The sequence below is a fragment of the Amphibalanus amphitrite genome, unplaced genomic scaffold (genome assembly GCF_019059575.1).
Source record: "Amphibalanus amphitrite isolate SeventyFive unplaced genomic scaffold, NRLGWU_Aamphi_draft 000190F_arrow, whole genome shotgun sequence".
In the NCBI taxonomy this organism is placed as follows: domain Eukaryota; kingdom Metazoa; phylum Arthropoda; class Thecostraca; order Balanomorpha; family Balanidae; genus Amphibalanus; species Amphibalanus amphitrite.
In genome coordinates, this window is record NW_024881685.1 from 421,916 (window position 1) to 440,168 (window position 18,253).

General features: G+C 51.7%; 1 protein-coding gene across 1 annotated transcript; it reads left to right on the forward strand.

The window, feature by feature from the left end:
* Positions 1-1,293: 1,293 nt before the first annotated feature.
* On the forward strand, positions 1,294-15,021 carry LOC122384446 (partner of bursicon-like). The gene is made up of 3 exons (XM_043371835.1): positions 1,294-1,601; positions 13,016-13,140; positions 14,735-15,021. The coding sequence occupies exons 1-3, from the start codon at positions 1,490-1,492 to the stop codon at positions 14,891-14,893; spliced, it is 396 nt and encodes a 131-aa protein (XP_043227770.1). The 5' UTR covers positions 1,294-1,489; the 3' UTR covers positions 14,894-15,021.
* Positions 15,022-18,253: the final 3,232 nt, after the last annotated feature.

Here is an 18,253-nt window from a genome sequence, read left to right on the forward strand (position 1 = left end):
ATGCTTGCTCGCTGGATTCGTTCATCAGATCTAAACGAGCGTGTCGCCCGCGACGAAAGGAAGCCGATGACACCCAATTTTAAGGTCCTAGGTCACCGATTGGTCTTCCAGGTCAGGTCAATGACCAAAAAGTCGGGAAAATCGGGACCTCTTAGAACATCGTAAAGTGTGGCTGCCACGGGTTTTTTGCGGGGTGCTGATCACGGATAATATGTTAATTTGATCACAGATGATGTCTTTATGCATTTAGGCCAGGTTGGGTCAGGTCAGGTCAGGTCAATCAGTAGGAGTCCTGCTGGGTATTCGTAGTACGTGTCAACCGCCTCTGACAGCTTCATAACATGTAACAAAGACACCAAAACTACTTCGAAAATGTTCAAATGTTTGCTGAATTCGAATTCAGCTAAAAACAACTCTGTCAACTAGCCCAGAAACATATAAAACTCGAAAAAGGGAACAGAGGTCATCAAAGGTCAGTGACCTGACCTGACCTTCAGGTGACCTTGGCATTCATCCTAATGCATGGGAGCAACAGCAAATCACATGTTTGAACCACGAAAAGACTGGAAACGCGCGGCTAATGCGAGCCGACATACGCCGAATCGCGACACCGACCAAACATGGTCTCAAAAAGTAGGCCACAGGTCAAAGGTCATTTGGGTCAGGGTCATGAAATTCTCAGGGTAGGTGTAAAATTGATTAACGCGAGAATACTTCAAGTTTCGTCGCGATAGGCCACCTTTTACGCGAGTTATTCGCGAAAAACCTTACGGGGGGTTGCATCAACCTCCCTCTGTGCCGGCGAGGGTTAAGGTTTTAATAACCTCAGGGTGAGTTTCTAGTTATCAGCGTTTGACCATGCGGCTGTTTTAATTAGTTTTATCTACAGGTATCTACAGGTCCTAACTCCTGAGACCCTCGGATGCCGGTGAAGGACACCCATAGCGCTGTGTGGAACTCCTACAGGGTGTTCCAAAAGTCAATTGCAACCGGTGATAGGTATTAAATCAAAATTATTCATTTTATTGTCCGTATTCCTGGTCGTTAATATAATAGCTTCAACGCTTTAATATTGAAAATCGGCCTGCAACAACACGAGGTACTCGGGCGAGGGCTTTTCGCTGCCACTCTGTACGGTCGGCTGTGGTGGACTGTGTCGGGTAGTTGAGAGCACGTAATCGGCAGCGCACCGCCCGTGGCCGGCGCGTCCGTCCGCCCGTCTCAGTGGGTCAGCCCCCCCCCCCCCCCGCCTCTGACCAATGGAGCCGGGCCGGGGCCCTGACTGGGCTGCGATGGCGGCGGGCTGTCGGGAGCGGGGGGCGCCCGCCCGCCCGCGGCCGGCTGCATTAGCGGCCGGCGGGCGGCGCGGCGCCCCGCCGGCCGGCCGGCGGCTACCTGAGCCGTCGCGCCGCGACCGCCAGTCGTCCACAGCCGGCCCGCGGCCACCTGAACCGGCGCTCCGAGCCCGCACCAGTCGTCCGCCCGCGCCATGGCCCGCCTCCGCGCCGCCGGCCTGCTGCTAGCGCTGCTGACCGTCAGCGGCTGCCGCGCTGCCCGGCCGCAGTGTGAGACCATCCCCTCGACCATACACATCACCAAAGGTGAGCGAAACCGGCCTCCAGAGGGTGGGAGTCCGGCCTCCATACACTGAGGGTGGGAGTCCGGCCTCACACCACTGAGGGTGGGAGTCCGGCCTCACACCACGGAGGGTGGGAGTCTGGCCTCACACCACGGAGGGTGGGAGTCCGGCCTCCACACCACGGAGGGTGGGAGTCCGGCCTTCATACACTGAGGGTGGGAGTCCGGCCTCCATACACTCAGGGTGGGAGTCCAGCCTCCATACACTCAGGGTGGGAGTCCGGCCTCCACACCACTAAGGGTGAGAGTCCGGCCTCCATAGGTATGTACACTGAGGGTGGGAGTCCGGCCTCCATACACTGAGGGTGGGAGTCCGGCCTCCATACACTGAGGGTGGCGATCCGGCCTCACACCACGGAGGGTGGGAGTCCGGCCTCCATAGATTGTACACTGAGGGTGGGAGTCCGGCCTCCATACACTGAGGGTGGGAGTCCGGCCTCACACCACGGAGGGTGGGAGTCCGGCCTCACACCACGGAGGGTGGGAGTCTGGCCTCCACACCACGGAGGGTGGGAGTCCGGCCTCCATAGATTGTACACTGAGGGTGGGAGTCCGGCCTCCATACACTGAGGGTGGGAGTCCGGCCTCACACCACTGAGGGTGGGAGTCCGGCCTCACACCACTGAGGGTGGGAGTCCGGCCTCACACCACTGAGGGTGGGAGTCCGGCCTCACGCCACTGAGGGTGGGAGTCCGGCCTCCATAGATATGTACACTGAGGGTGGGAGTCCAGCCTCCATACACTGAGGGTGGGAGTCCGGCCTCACACCACGGAGGGTGGGAGTCCGGCCTCCATAGATTGTACACTGAGGGTGGGAGTCCGGCCTCCATACACTGAGGGTGGGAGTCCGGCCTCACACCACGGAGGGTGGGAGTCTGGCCTCCACACCACGGAGGGTGGGAGTCCGGCCTCCATACACTGAGGGTGGGAGTCCGGCCTCCACACACTGAGGGTGGGAGTCCAGCCTCCATACACTCAGGGTGGGAGTCCGGCCTCCATTCACCGATGCACTGTAGGCGTTCGGGCCGATCAAGCCTCTCTCAATAAAAAAAAAACTTTCGCTTTCATGTAAACAAAACGCATACCAATCGACGGTAAATTGTCCACACATTACATATATGACAGTTATTTGGTCATGTAACATCTTGATATGGGGAAAAGGGGTCCTCAAACACAAAGTTTTTTTTGACCGTGGACAAGTCATGATTAACGGATGTTTGAAGAGTCAAAGTATATGCCATGGGGATACTATTTGCGTTAGTTGACCACGTCAAAGTTTTTATGAGTTGTTCTGAGACATGTTACGATCAACCCTGCGCAAAGAGTAATGAGGTGAGGTCAGTGGCGTAGATAGGAGGGGGGCCATGGCCCCCCTTTCCGCCCAGCCGCCCAAATGGCGCCCCAGTTAGCGCCGACTAGGCTGATGCCGTTTTACAGAGAGAACATGAATTAAAAATTGATGTGCAGGCAGGGACCGAACTCAATATCTCTTTGGGGGTGCCTGGACACCCCTATGTCCTCCAGGGCACCCTCAGACAGGACCTGAGCCCCCCCCCCAATGTTGAAGGGCGCCCCTCCGGAAACCAGAATATTCCGAACCCCCAGGGTCGATGGCGCCCCTGAAGAGCCGCTGGCACACACCTGAACGGAACAGTCGCCCCATTAAAGGTTGATGACGCCCCTCTGAAGTTCACAGTTGCCCCATTCGGCCCCATCTTAAGATCGATGGCAACCCTCTGAAACCAATGGCACCCTTCGTACCCGGCGCCCCTCTGAAAATCATATTCACCCCATCCGAGACAACGCCCCTTGAGACTACAGTCGCCCCACCCAAGCTCAAGGCGCCCCTCTAGAGCGTCCGGCGTCCTGCTGAAGGCAACAGCGGCCCCATCGATGCCCAATGGCGCCCCTCAACGCTCTTCTAAAGATCACAGTCGCCCCATCAATCCAAGGTCGCTGGCGCCCTTCAAGAGCCACTGGCGCCCACCGGAACCGGGACTTCATCCGCCCCATCCTAGATCAATGGCGCCCCTCTGAAACCACTGGTGTCCCTCTGAAAATAGCAGTCGGACCATCCGAGATCAATGGCGCCCCTTTAGAGCGTCCGACGCCCTACTGAAGGCAGCAGTGACCCCATCCAAGCATTACACCCATCTAGATCACCCGTTGGCCTTCTGAAGATCACATTCGCCCTATCCGAGTTCGTTGACACCCTCCAGTAGTCACTGACGCCCATCTGAATGGAGACTTCAGTCGCCCCGTCCCATTCAAGATCTTAGCGCTCCCCCCCCTCAGAAACCACTGACGCTATAGCGTACTCTGCATGTGCAATTTTGCCCCGACAGTCGATTCATAGCGCTGTCGGATTTGAGCGCATCGTGTTGCATGTGAGCGCAAAAATGTCGGATTTGAGAGTAATCGTGTTCCCTGCATATTAGCTCAACTCTACCCTAACCTACTCCTACTCTAATCCTGCCCTACTCCTACTCTACCCCTACCCTACTCGTACTCTACCCTACTCCTACCCTACTCCTACACTGCCCTACCCTCACCCTACTTCTACAGGTAGTTATTATTAGGTAGGTAGTTATTTATAGTGGTTACTTATTAGTAGGTAGTTACTTATTACGTAGTTATTTGACAGTGGGGCTCTCTCATCGACACCAAGGGCCCTTTTGAAGATGCAGCAGCCAGGTGGCGCCGAGCTGGGCTAGGATGTGCCAAGCGTTTCTTATAAGGCAGCCTCGTTAGTGCCACCCCTCGTTGCGATACCGCCCCACAATGCGACGCCGCCCCTTCACCGTACAATGCCACCCCTCAATGCAAGTGGTGCGTCTCAGCACAGTGCCGCCCATTATTGCGATACCACCCCCGCCTAGCAGTGCGGTGCCGCCTCCAGCGTATGCGTTTTTTTTTTTTAAATTAAACCTGCTGGGGGTGTTTGAACACCCACTTCTAACTCAGCTTGTGGGCCACGTTGAGACCCGCAATAGGCGGCGTTCGAAAGAGCGTCAAAAACTTTTGCAAAACTATTTAAACCATTTTTAAGGTTAGGTCGAACTGGTCGAAGGTCAGGTCACCAGAGACAACCGAAAATCAAATTTCGCCGATTTTGACATTTTTCGACAAAGCGGCGCGTAAGTCAGGATTCATAAAGAGATTGAGCTACAGCCCCGCAGCAAAGCGCATTCGATAGCTCTTTCTTATTAATTATCTCAGATTCAGACTTGTGATCAGCTCAGTTGAGCCGGCTCAAAAATCAGCTCAGCTCATGAGCCGGCTCAACATTTTGCCAAATTGTTGAGCTGTGAGCTGAGCCGGCTCAGTAATGCATTGAGCTGAGCTGCTGTCTGAGCTGAGCTGAATGAGCTTGAGCTGAGCTGAGCTGAATGAGCTTGAGCTGAGCTGAGCTGAGCTGAGCTGAGCGAGCTGAGCTGAGCTGATTGAGCTGAGCGAGCTGAGCTGAGCTGAGCTGAGCTGAGCTGATTGAGCTGAGCTGATTGAGCTGAGCTGAGCTGAGCTGATTGAGCTGAGCTGAGCTGAGCTGAGCTGAGCTGAGCTGAGCTGATTGAGCTGAGCTGATTTAGCTGAGCTGAGCTGATCCAGTTCTAATTCTTTTCAGTTCATGCTTGGAAATTAACTCAGGATTTGATGCTTCAGCTATGAGCTAGCTATGGAGTGAGCAATTACACTGCCTTCGTGATCGCACTTAAAAATATCAAAACTCTAAAGAAATCAATATTAATCACTAATCAAGCTTAATTTATTTCATCCATGTTGCATGGAAATTGGAAGACCAGGGTCTTGGCCAATTTACAGGCTAATACAGCTCCAGTCTCAAGTTTCAAGTCTGACTGCAAGATGAATACCTACTGTCAGGCTTTGATGCTTCGCCTTGACACTCTGCTCCGCAATGTACAATTCAGCATTCTTCACTTTGTTATTTAAGCAGTTATTTAAATTAATTTTATCGATAAGGGTTCTTACCTCTGCATAAAATATTTACAATTAGGAATTAGCAAATGTTCCTCTTCGTTGGTTGAATGTGGGCTAAGCAACCATATCCTATTGAAAGTGGGGTGGGGCAGAGGCGCTAACTGGAACTCTCACCTTCTGATGTCCATAATATGGGAAAAGCTCCCTTATTCACACGCCGACTATGAATTCTAATTGTGTTGACATTGCCTTGGTTGAGATCAGGGTGGTGTTTGGTTTCACTCAAGGTTTCACTGATAGCAGCACGCTGCTATCACACGTGTCAAATGGGGTTTCCATGGAGATATAAACAAACTCTTATCTCCAAGTTCCAACACTACCCCAAAATGTAACGTCAGCTCCTGGCAGGGTGCCAAGAGCGGATGGCGGCGTGGGCGTGCTGCTCTCGGCCGTGAAACACCGCCTATAATTATAGTTGAGATGATTCCATGGCGTTTTTTTCGTCTAGCAGATTTTCGTCCGACTTTTCTTCGTCTGGCATTTTTTCGTCTGTACATTTTTTTCGTCTGTAAACTTTTTCGTCCAGACTTTTTTCGTTCGTATATTTTGAACTTATATGTTATCCCTCGCATGTGTAGGGGGGGGGGGTCGGATGGACCCCCCCCCCCATGGTTTTTCGCGAATAACTCGCGTAAAAAGCGGCCGATCGCGACGAAACTTTCAGTACCCTCGCATTGATCAATTTTACACCTACCCTGAAAATTTCATGACCCTGACCCAAATGACCTTTGACCTGTGACCTCTTTTCCGAGACCATGTTTGGCCGGAATCGCGATTTCGCGTATGTCGGCTCGCACTAGCCGCGTGTTTGCAAGCTTTTCGTGGTTCAAACGTTCAAACATGTGATTTGATGTTACTCCCGTGTGTGTCAAGGTCACCTGAAGGTCAGGTCAGGTCATTGACCTTTGGTGACCTCGGGTGACCTCGGGTCACTTTTTCGAGTTTTACATGTTTCTAGGCTAGTTTTTGGAGCTGAATTCGAATTTAGCAACCATTTGAACATTTACGAAGTAGTTTTGGTGACTTCGTAACATGTTACGAAGCTGTCAGAGGCGGTTGACACGTACTACGAATACCCGTCACGACGCCTACTGGTTGACCTGACCTGACCTGACCCGACCTGGTCTAAATGCTTCAAGACATCATCTGTGATCAAAACTAACTCGATATTCGTGATCAGCATCCCGAAAAACCCCTTAGAAGCCACACTTTACGACTTTCTAACAGGTCCCGATTTTCCCGACTTTGGGTCATTGACCTGACCTGAAAGGTCAACCAATGACCTAGGACCTTAAAATTGGGTATCATCGGCTTCCTCTCGTCACGGGCATCACGCTCGTTTTTTCCGCGAAGCTCTAGCTCAATCAGGGGCCAAACGGCAAGGGGGGGTCCAACCGACCCCCCCCTACACATTAGAAGCTGGAAAACGCCGCACACATGCGAGGGTTATGTTAACATCGCGGGTGCACACTCTGATAACATGTGATAACACTGCCAAGAACAGTCCATTTCATGTAACTATAGTCTGAGTCCAAGTAGACGCACGACTCGCAAAGTCTCAAGGTCTTAATGAGCTTATCTCTTTTGCCCATTGTGTAAGTTGCCTCGCTCCTTGTTAGAGGAGACTTACTTATGCGCCAAGAGTTGGTCTGTTTTTTAACCCTCGCCCGTATTGGTGTTTTTCCAGCCGCGAACGTATAAGGGGGCGGGGGTCCGTTGGACCCCCCCTTGCCGTTTCGTCCCTGATCGAGCTAGAGCTTCGCGGAAAAAACGAGCGTGCTGCCCGCGACGAGAGGAAGCCGATGATACCCAATTTTAAGGTCCTAGGTTATCGGTTGACCTTCCAGGTCAGGTCAATGACCCAAAAGTCGGGAAAATCGGGACCTGTTAGAACGTCGTAAAACGTGGCTGCTATGGGGTTTTTCGGGGTGCTGATCACGAATATCATGTTAGTTATGATCACTGATGATGTCTTTATGCATTGAGGCCAGGTCGGGTCAGGTCAGGTCAACCAGTAAGGATTTTGCCGGGTATTCGTAGTAGCCTCTGACAGCTTCGTAACATGTTACGAAGGCACCAAAACTGCTTCGTAAATGTTCAAATGGTTGCTAAATTCGAATTCAGCTCCAAAAACTAGCCTAGAAACATGTAAAACTCGAAAAAGTGAACCGAGGTCATCAAAGGTCAATGACCTGACCTGACCTTCCGGTGACCTTGACACCCACCCTAATGCATGGGAGCAACATCATATGCCATGTTTGAACACTTGAAACCACAAAAAGACTGCTAACGCGCGGCTAATGCGAGCCGACATACGCCGAATCGCGATTCCGGCCAAACATGGTCTCGAAAAGTAGGTCACAGGTCAAAGGTCATTAGGGTCAGGGTCATGAAATTTTCAGGATAGGTGTAAAATTGATTATCGCGAGGGTACTGAAAGTTTCGTCGCGATCGGCCGCTTTTTACGCGAGTTATTCGCGAAAAACAGGGGGGTCCGTTCGACCCCCCCCCCCTATACGGGCGAGGGTTAAGCATGTCCGATTTAAAAAGAACGACTGAGCGATCTAAGCGTGAATTTAACTGAGCGGAAACTGAGCTAAGCTGAATTGAGCGGAAACTGAGCTGAGCTGAACGGGAACTGAGCTGAGCTGAGCTGAGCGGAAACTGAGCTGAGCTGAGCGGAAACTGAGCTGAGCTGAGCGGAAACTGAGCTGAGCGGAAACTGAGCTGAGCTGAGCTGAGCGGAAACTGAGCTGAGCTGAGCTGAGCGGAAGCTGAGCTGAGCTGAGCTGAGCGGAAACTGAGCTGAGCTGAGCTGAGCGGAAACTGAGCTGAGCTGAGCTGAGCGGAAACTGAGCTGAGCTGAGCTGAGCGTGAGCGGAGCACAGCCGGTTTGAGCGGCGCGTGAGCTGAGCTGAGCCGTGTTAAACTGAGCGGGAGCTGAGCGGGAGCGGATAAAACGGAGTTGAGCTGAGCGAGCTCACTTTTTTCTTGAGCTGTCACAAGTCTGCTCAGATTTGACCTAAGGTAAACGTTTTAGCCTCAAAATGTACGTTTTCGCGGAGGACGTTTATCTGTAATACCTTTACCTTTTGACTCAGATCTGCACGAGATTAGTTTAACCGGCATCGTGCTCCATTTTTTTTTACACGAATCAAATGAATTAGTATTTGACATTAAAAGGGCATTTTGAGAATTTGACCAAAGGTGAAGGTCATCACCTAACCGGGAATGGTCATATTGCATATTAGTCGATCCGTATTGTTGAGGAGGAAAATAATTATATAAGGTGTTTCATTGCTCTACCATATCTCTAATCAAAAGTTATTGTCCAAAAACTACTGAAGACCTTTCATGGCCTGATATGACCTCAGTAACATAAAAGGGGTCACATCACGAGTGAAATTTTCCGATTACATGTGTCATATTTACCTGTACCCAGATGTTTGAGGGTGTTTTCGTTCAAAAGAAGAGCATTTCAATTTTCTCCCATTAACCCGCGCCATGCTGGGGGAGGGGGCGTTTTTACGCCCCCCTAGGTTTTTTGCGAATATCTCCAAAACGACGTCGCGCAGCGCCGCCGTTTTTGGTACACCTGTTCATACATCTTTTCTACACATCTTGTGAAAATTTCAGACCCGGGTCGTTCAAGGTCAGGTCACGTCAAGTGACCTTACCTCAGAAAAAGTTTAAAGGCTCGCTATAGCTACACCGACTGAACGATCACTTTTCAAACTTTCAGAGATTGATAAGACCAAAAATATGTATAAAATGTTTATCTCGGACTTTTGATATCTATGACCTAGGGTCAGGTCAATTTTGCAACCTCCATCCTAAGTCAATTGGAGAAAATTGAAATGCGCCTCTTTTGAACGAATGTGGTTTAAAACCCTCTCAAACATCGGTTCACAGGTAAACACAACACACTGAATCGTAAAAATCCACCTGTGACCCTTCTGTGTGCCTCTGAGGTCATCTCAGGCCATGAACGGTCACCAGCAGTTCTTTGGCTATAATTTTTGATAGAGACGTGCTAGAGCGGTGAAAACACGTCAGATGTGTTCAGTTCGACGATACGGATCGACTGATATACAACATGACCGTTTCCGGTCAGGTCTTGACCTGAGGTCAAATTTTCAAAATGACCTTTCAAGGTCAACGAATAGTTCATTCGACGCGTTTCGACGAGAGGAAGACGATACTGGCAAAATGAATGTCGTCACTGTCTTGAGTCAAAAGTCATTGCAGAAAAATGATTTTAATTAAAACTGCAATTTTTGGAGTTTTTGCCCTCTGGAGGCTATTTTTTTAGTTCGTTTTTTTTTTTTTCAAAAGGACTCTGGCTCCAAGTATGTTTTTCGAAAAAGCACGCGTTTTAGCGAGCAAAACGAGCAAAAACTGAACTTGAGAAACTCGAACGTCGCCTTATTACGAGCGAGCGAGCGCAGCGAGCGAAGTGAGTCTTTTCAATTAACGGAAAAATCTCAGTATGAGCGGCCCGGCCTGGCCCGGCCCGGCCTGTAACGCTTTTGAGAGGCTTATATCTCAGCAACCGCTGGACCGATTGGCCTGCGGTCTTTTTTGTTGGGTAGCCCCATCCCTTCTACCCCGTAATTGACTACTTTTGATACATCTCAGTGACCGTCGTGGCACGTGCCACGTGAAAAGTCAAGGGTGTTCAAGCTGTTTTGCAAAAGTAGTGATTTTGAGAGGCTGATATCTCAGCAGCCGCTTGGGCGATTGTCTTGCGGTAATTTTTGTAGGGTAGCAGCATCCCTTCTACCCAAAATAGGATACTCTCGATGCATGTGGGTCACCCCCAGTGCACGTGCAAAATACAACAATAAGAGGTGCCAAATTTGTTCCCATTTCAGTAACTCGGTAATTACTGGGGCGATTTCGGTGAAACTTGGCATACAGGTAGGCACCCACCAGGCAATGCATTCCCATGTGTTGCGGTTAGGTTGCTACTGCACGTGCGCACGTGCAGGGGGCGTTTCCAGATCTCGAGAACGGCTGGGCCGATTGCGCTCAAATTTGGTACACGGTTGGGGACCAGTTAGTAGGGTGCCGTGCAAAAGTCATTTTGGACCCCGTTTGCACGTGCGCACGTGCAGAATGCCGCTTCCAGATTTCAGGAACGGCTGGGCCGATTGCGTTCAAATTTGCCACACCGCTAGCGACCAGTTAGAAGGGTGCTTTGCGCAAACCCGTTGGAAGCACCCTCTCGCCCTTCCGCACGTGCAGGGCTCACTATCTCGCTCGCTCGTTTTTCGCCCAAAAGGCGTTTTACTGGTTTTAACATGTGAATTATTCCCGATAAATTCCATTCGTGCGTTTTGGAGCCAGATATGAGAACAGTGGTGACCTCATGCTGTCGAACTTTTTTGCAATGAAGCGTATAACTATCATGGACGAAACCGCTTAGGAATTACTCGATTATAACCTCGACAACAGTGAAAAACGAAGTTTTCCCCAAATTTGTCGAAACCTTGTCCCATCGTACGGACATTGATTGCCCGCTGCCACCAGTGACGTCATCATAGTATACAAATTTTTCAAGACACAATTTCCAGGTACTTACCGTGCACAATTTGAAATCGAATATTTTTTCGGTAAGAAATTCTTGGCCAGACGCTGAAGCTGCCAAAACTCACGTGAGAGCTTCGATAAGGAACTTGGAGCCAGCGTCCTTTTGCAAAAAAAAAACCAACTATAGTGACAGTCAGTCACTGGAGGCAGTCATGCATGTCCACAAGTAGGGGCTGCACGCACTAGACATCGAATTGTAAAGGTGATTTGTGGAGAAAAAAATCCAGAACGTATGTCAGCGTTCGGTCGCCTCTGACTGCAGTCGCTGCTGGTATGACAATGAGTTGGGATCTCATGGTGGATCTCATAGTCTTAACCCGCGAGTTGCTGGGGGGGGGGGGGGGCGTTAAACGCCCCCACTTTTTTCGCCGGGCCATAGAAATTTTGGGTACCTGTAGGGAATTGATTGAAGTTTATTGTGACAAAGTTTCAAAAAAATCGGTTGGAAAATTTTTTTGAGATATCGAGGTTTTAGTGACGTCATGATTTCTGAGTTTTCGACCAAAAACGGCATATGTTCAAAAAATCATATAAAATCACAGAATAGACATACAGACATGCCGTAAACGCCATTAGACTGCCAATACCATGATCAATCAAATGGCTATCTTCGATTATTGATTATCGTTCCGCATTTTCCATAATCTTGAACTGAATCTTGGCAATTTTTCGTGACTACTTCACGACCATGATACATGCATTTCTTAAATTGAACTTTTTGAGCCAAACACGTACACATATGATAAAATGAATGTCACCATCGTGTTCTACGCCCCAAATTACCTATGAAACATGTGTCATAGGCTGCGAATATCAGTTTTGATTTTCGGGGATATGTACCTACCCGGTTGACCTGACCTTGACCCTGACCTATGCTTGACCGACCCCGACATGGAGCTGACACTCTTGTAGGCCTTATATGATGGATTGTGCACCATTTGGACAGAGTTTATGACGAGAGGCGCCCATTGCGAAGTCCTGAAGTCCATGCTACTGAAAGCCCGATTTCAGGTGTTTGACCTGACCTTGACCCGACCTGTGACCTCAAAATTCAACTTTAAAGTACTCATCTGAAGCGTCTCGTCGCGCTCTTTCGTTTGCCGCCTCGTGCGTTTCGCTGCGCCTATTGGTTCTCGAGTTATCGGCTGGGGGCGTTTAACGCCCCCCCCCCCCCAGCAAACGGTGGGTGGCGAAATACCCCAGCAACTGCCGGGTTAAATGTTCAAGTCTTTCCTTGATCCCAATTTAGGCAATGAGTCGCAGCGTGAATCCTACATACGTGCGGTTTGAGATTCTAAGCACGGCCACCCCGGTCGACCACAGGCTGCAGCCCAAAGGTCACTTTGGATCTGTGAGTAAGCCTGTATTTTTTTTTGCAAAGAATATAGATTGTGCCTATCAATCACCGTATATTTTACCGCTTCGAATTCGCTTGGATGCGTATTTTGAGAATAAAATGTCTGTAGCCTGAGCTCCCTTCCTATATCATGCTTAAAATTTATCAAGATCAAGGATTTTTTTTATAAAAAAACACCGGGCTGCAAATTGCATTAATTGGATTTTATGAAAAATCAGCGAAGGCTGGTTCTTATACTCGTATTTTGCAACACCTAATAAATCATGCATGAACATGACGTTACATATTAGACTGACGCCCCTGTCACTAGCTGACAATGGCGCCCCTCTCAAGAGAAAAAGTCGCCCCCTCGAGCACCATGCCCCCCTTTCACTGATCTCTGGCTACGCCACTGGCAGCCGGTATCTGACGGACGGCGTCCTGCTCCCTCAGATGAGTTCAGCTCCTCTGGCCAGCTGGAGCGGACGTGCGAGGGCGACATTCCTGTCAACAAGTGCGAAGGCACGTGCAGCTCCCAGGTGCAGCCGTCGGTCATCTCGCCGTCCGGCTTCAATAAGGTCAGGCGCGCCGCCACCGGACGGGTCCGGACACCCCCGGACAGCTCCGGACACCTCCGGACGGCTCCGGACACCCCCGTCACCCCGGACACCCCCGGACGGCTCCGGACACCCCCGGACGGGTCCGGTCGCCCCCGGTCACCCCCGGACGGGTCCGGACACCCCCGGACGGATCCGGACACCCCGGTCACCCCCGGACGGCTCCGGACACCCCGGTCACCCCCGGACGGCTCCGGACACCCCCGGACGGATCCGGACACCCCCGGACGGGTCCGGACACCCCCGGACGGCTCCGGACACCCCCGGACGGGTCCGGTCGCCCCCGGTCACCCCCGGACGGCTCCGGACACCTCCGGACGGGTCCGGTCGCCCCCGGTCACCCCCGGACACCCCCGGACGGCTCCCGACACCCCCGGACGGCTCCGGACATCCCCCGACGGCTCCGGACACCCCCGGTCACCCCCGGACGGGTCCAAACACCCCCGGTCACCCCCGGACGGGTCCAGACACCCCCGGGCGGCTCCGGACACCCCCGGACGGCTCCGGACATCCCCCGACGGCTCCGGACACCCCCGGACGGGTGCGGACACCCCCGGTCACCCCCGGACGGGTCCAGACACCCCCGGTCACCCCCGGACGGGCCCAGACACCCCCGGACGGGTCCGGACACCCCCGGACGGATCCGGACACCCCCGGACAGGTCCGGACACCCCCGGACGGGTCCGGTCGCCCCCGGTCACCCCCGGACGGGTCCGGACACCCCCGGACAGGTCCGGAAGCAGGCGGCACCGCCGCGCTGACCGCTGACTTGATTCGATTCGTGACGACGCTGGTGATCTGTGAATGATAAAATACCTGACGAAGTTCAGTTGAGTCGTTACTGTTAGCTATTGCCTCGACAATTCATGGTAGGACAATTATGTAAGTGCACGCAATTGTACAAGCCGTGCATGAGTCTGAGCCGCGCCCACCATGTCCAAAGGAGGGAGGAGGGGATGCGAGTGCGGTGCGTCTGGCCGACCTGCCGGCAGCCGCGGCTACTGACTGACTGAGCGACGTCTGACCGTCTGACCGTCTAACCGTCTGACCGGCAGGGGTGCAACTGCTGTAAGGAGACCGGCCTGCGTGTGTCGTCTAACCGTCTGACCGGCAGGGGTGCAGCTGCTGTAACGAGACCGGTCTGTGTGTGTCGTCTGGCCGTCTGACCGCGCGGCAGGGGTGCACCTGCTGTAAGGAGACCGGTCTGTGTGTGTCGTCTGACCGTCTGACCGGCAGGAGTGCACCTGCTTTAAGGAGACCGGTCTACGTGTGTCGTCTGACCGTCTGACCGTCAGGGGTGCACCTCCTGTAAGGAGACCGGTCTACGTGTGTCGTCTGACCGTCTGACCGTCTGACCGGCAGGGGTGCACCTGCTGTAAGGAGACCGGTCTACGTGTGTCGTCTGACCGTCTGACCGTCTGACCGGCAGGGGTGCAGCTGCTGTAAGGAGACCGGTTTGTGTGTGTCGTCTGACCGTCTGACCGGCAGGGGTGCAGCTGCTGTAACGAGACCGGTCTGTGTGTGTCGTCTGACCGTCTGACCGTCTGACCGGCAGGAGTGCAGCTGCTGTAAGGAGACTGGTCTGCGCGTGCGCGAGATCACGCTGACGCGCTGCTTCAACCCGGACGGTCAGCAAGTGGCCGGCGACCAGGGCCGGCTGACGGTCAAACTGCGCGAGCCCTCCGACTGCCGCTGCTCGCGCTGTGAAAACTAGCCGCCGTGGGCGGCGCTCACCAGTGGTGGACTCGAACAGGGGATTCGCCGACAGGTGTCTGCTTCGGTGACTGGCGTATCCGATATGTGTGGGCGAGGTGCTTCATAAATAAAATGACTTGACAAAAACGTTTGTACTTAAAAGCGCAGGGCAGGGGAACGGAGAACTGGCGGGGCTAAGCCCCTTAGACTTTTCGGCCAGGGGCTGGTAATGCACTTGAGCCCCTATCCCCACTCGGGCTCGAGCTGCATCCAAAGCTACAAGCCAGCACCCAACTTTTTCGGAATGAAAACCAGAGAATGAAATCGGAGGTGAAAGGAAGCCGGCAAGTGTTCACCTTTTCATGCACCGACAAAGGCTTTCCATCGGATTCTGGTGCAAACGCTATCCGTGGACCGTGGCCATCCTCTGCATCCAGCAGGCAGCAGCGTAGATTATATGAATTGCAATTTATTGATGTAGATAAACCAACTGATACAGCTGCAGGCAAGGCCATCTATAGAAGGTACAGTAACTCCCCGCCGACCAATCAGAGGCACATCCTCAGTGACGTCACCCCTGATACTCGCAAGGGGTACCTACTCTATTCCTTTACAACGTTAAAATGACAAACTTCATTTCAAGATTGTAAGTGACACTCTACAGATACCGCTCAACCGTTGATGTCAATGGAAAGACCAACTAATTTTCTAGTGATGAAAAAGAGCAGCAATATGCTAAGAAATGGCCGGTTTCGAAGATATAGACGATTTAAAAACCCTCTGCTGTCTGCAGTTGCATGAAAGCAACGTAAAAACGCATCGAGCTTATATTTGTACTATGAAGAAATCATTTTTCAGTAAGTTTTTAGATATGGAATCGAGTTAATTAACAACTTCATTACAATATTTTCATTATTTGAAACTTTATTTCAAAATAATATTTTTACAAATGGCAACTGTTGGCAAGAAGCTTTGAAGCGATTGTGGCGCACCGCGCCATTATTGTCCTTAGGCCCCCTTAGGATGTCATCAAAAGTGGAGTGACATGGGCCTGGCTGCAGGCACGGCACAACGGATTTTGTCCAGGAGGGGCAGAGCTACCCGGAGGCATCACACCAATGCACTGTATGGTAACTCCGGTCCCCCCCCCCCCCTATACGGGCGAGGGTTAACATTCATCCAGCTTATGGAACCTGGTGAAATCATGCCACAGGCAGTCCATGGGGCGACATATTGCTAACAGTCGTGTTTCAACAAACTATTGCTCTCAACATTGTCCAGCTGTCTTCACACTGACCAGACAGTTCTCAAACTGCCTAGCTAGGCCGTTTGCAAACGGCCTGGTGCCTAATAGCTGCCATACGGCCTATATAGGCGATTTCCAAACGGCCTGAAATTTCAGGCAGTTTGCAAACGGCCTGACTTTTCAGTCCGTTTGCAAACTGACTGGGCCGCCCAGGCCGTTTGCAAACGATAGAGATAGAGACGTGCTTGAGTGGTGAAAACACGTCAAATGTGTTCAGCTTGACGATACGGATCGACTAACATGCAGCATGACCCTGTCCGGTCAAATTATGACCTTGATTACTGAGAACCTGAATGAGAGGGAATCTTTTTATGCGAGCTTGGAATCCAATAAAAACACTGAAAATGAAATCATGCTACAAATTTCATTGCTTACCTCAGCAATGAAATCAGTAAGGAAAGAACAGCAATATTGTTAATGATTTCTTCAGGCTGACAATGCCTCAGCCATATTGGCACGCTGCTGGCTGATTTAGCTGAAAATAAGTTGCTTAAAAAGACCCACTGAATCGCCACGATTTTAAGTGCATCTAACTTACTATTCCAACAGAATCCGTCTGTCTGTGAGTGTGTGAGTGTGTGTGTCCGCACATCGTGTAGTGGGTTCAATTTGTTACGGCTACAGGGCAGACGGTTCGTCGTAGGAGATTGAAATTTGCACACCTTATAGGTGAAAGAGCGGGTCAACGCCTTTTCTAGGTTTTGACTCGCTGGGGTCCACGGTTGGCACGTGACGCGCGCCGGAAGAACGCCAATGAAATTTTGATCGGTTCGTAGATCTTCATTGAGAGCCGGGGTCGACAAACTTTGTGAACTAAATGCATGCCGATCGGCGGCGGGTGCCTCGCATTGGCGGATGGGCAAGTTTTAATTTGAATAAAAAGTGGCGAGAGAATGTGTTGATTTTCGTTCAATGGGAAGATTTTGTGATAGAAGTATAAAAACGCACCGCGTTTGCCGCAATGCGTCACATTGGTCACAAGGCGCCATTTTTGCCGCAGCTCGCACAGTTTTGTCAAATATGGCCCGAGAAGGGTACAATTTGGTGCAAGGGTGCATGCTCAAACGAAAGGTACAGATGCGCCGCATTTGCCGCAATGCGCCACATTTGCCACAAAGCGCCATTTCCGACAAAATCGAGTAAGGGTAATGGAATGGTACGAACAGGGGCAGGGCTGGGAACACTTTAAGTCTGATATTTTAGTACTGATTGGATCCAATTATTCTGTGACCTGACATGACCCAGCGGTGTTGGTAGGGGTAGGGGTAGGGGTAGTGGTAGGGGTAGTGTAGTGGTAGGGGTAGGGGTAGGGGTAGTGGTAGGAGTAGTAGTAGGGGTAGTGGTAGGGGTAGTGGTAGGGGTAGTGTAGTGGTAGAGGTAGGGGTAGGGGTAGTGGTAGGTAGGAGTAGTAGTAGGGGTAGGGGTAGTAGTAGGGGTAGTAGTAGGGGTAGTGGTAGGGGTAGTGGTAGGGGTAGTGGTAGGGGTAGTGGTAGGGGTAGTGGTAGTGGCAGATGTAGTGGTAGGGGCAGGGGTAGGGGTAGTAGTAGGGGTAGGGGTAGTAGTAGGGGTAGTGGTAGGAGTAGTGGTAGGGGTAGTGTAGTGGTAGGGGTAGGGCTAGTGGTAGGAGTAGTAGTAGGGGTAGGGGTAGTAGTAGGGGTAGTAGGGGTAGTAGTAGGGGTAGTGGTAGGGGTAGTGGTAGGGGTAGTGGTAGGGGTAGTGGTAGTGGCAGATGTAGTGGTAGGGGCAGGGGTAGGGGTAGTAGTAGGGGTAGTGGTAGGAGTAGTGGTAGGGGTAGTGGTAGAGGTAGGGGTAGTGGTAGGGGTAGTGGTAGGGGTAGGGGTAGTGGTGGAGGCAAAAGTAGAACAGTGGCCCGGGCTGATCCCACCGGACGAGAGGTGGCCTATGTGACCTGGCCTGACCCAAAGTGACCGGGGCTGACCCCTTTGGCCCGTCTTGACCCCCTATCAGCCAAATTTCATCCAACTAAGCCCCCAGAACAGCTCTTTTATAATTCTCTTTACATTTCCGTCCAATATCTATGCTTCTAGCCAACACATCGATTTGAAACGAACA

Excerpts from the sequence above, each read along its gene's own strand:
- LOC122384446 (XM_043371835.1), top strand. The coding sequence starts at position 1,490 with ATGGCCCGCCTCCGCGCCGCCGGCCTGCTGCTAGCGCTGCTGACCGTC. Across the intron at positions 1,602-13,015 it reads GACCATACACATCACCAAAG|ATGAGTTCAGCTCCTCTGGC; the intron begins GTGAGCGAAACC and ends CTGCTCCCTCAG. Across the intron at positions 13,141-14,734 it reads CGCCGTCCGGCTTCAATAAG|GAGTGCAGCTGCTGTAAGGA; the intron begins GTCAGGCGCGCC and ends TCTGACCGGCAG.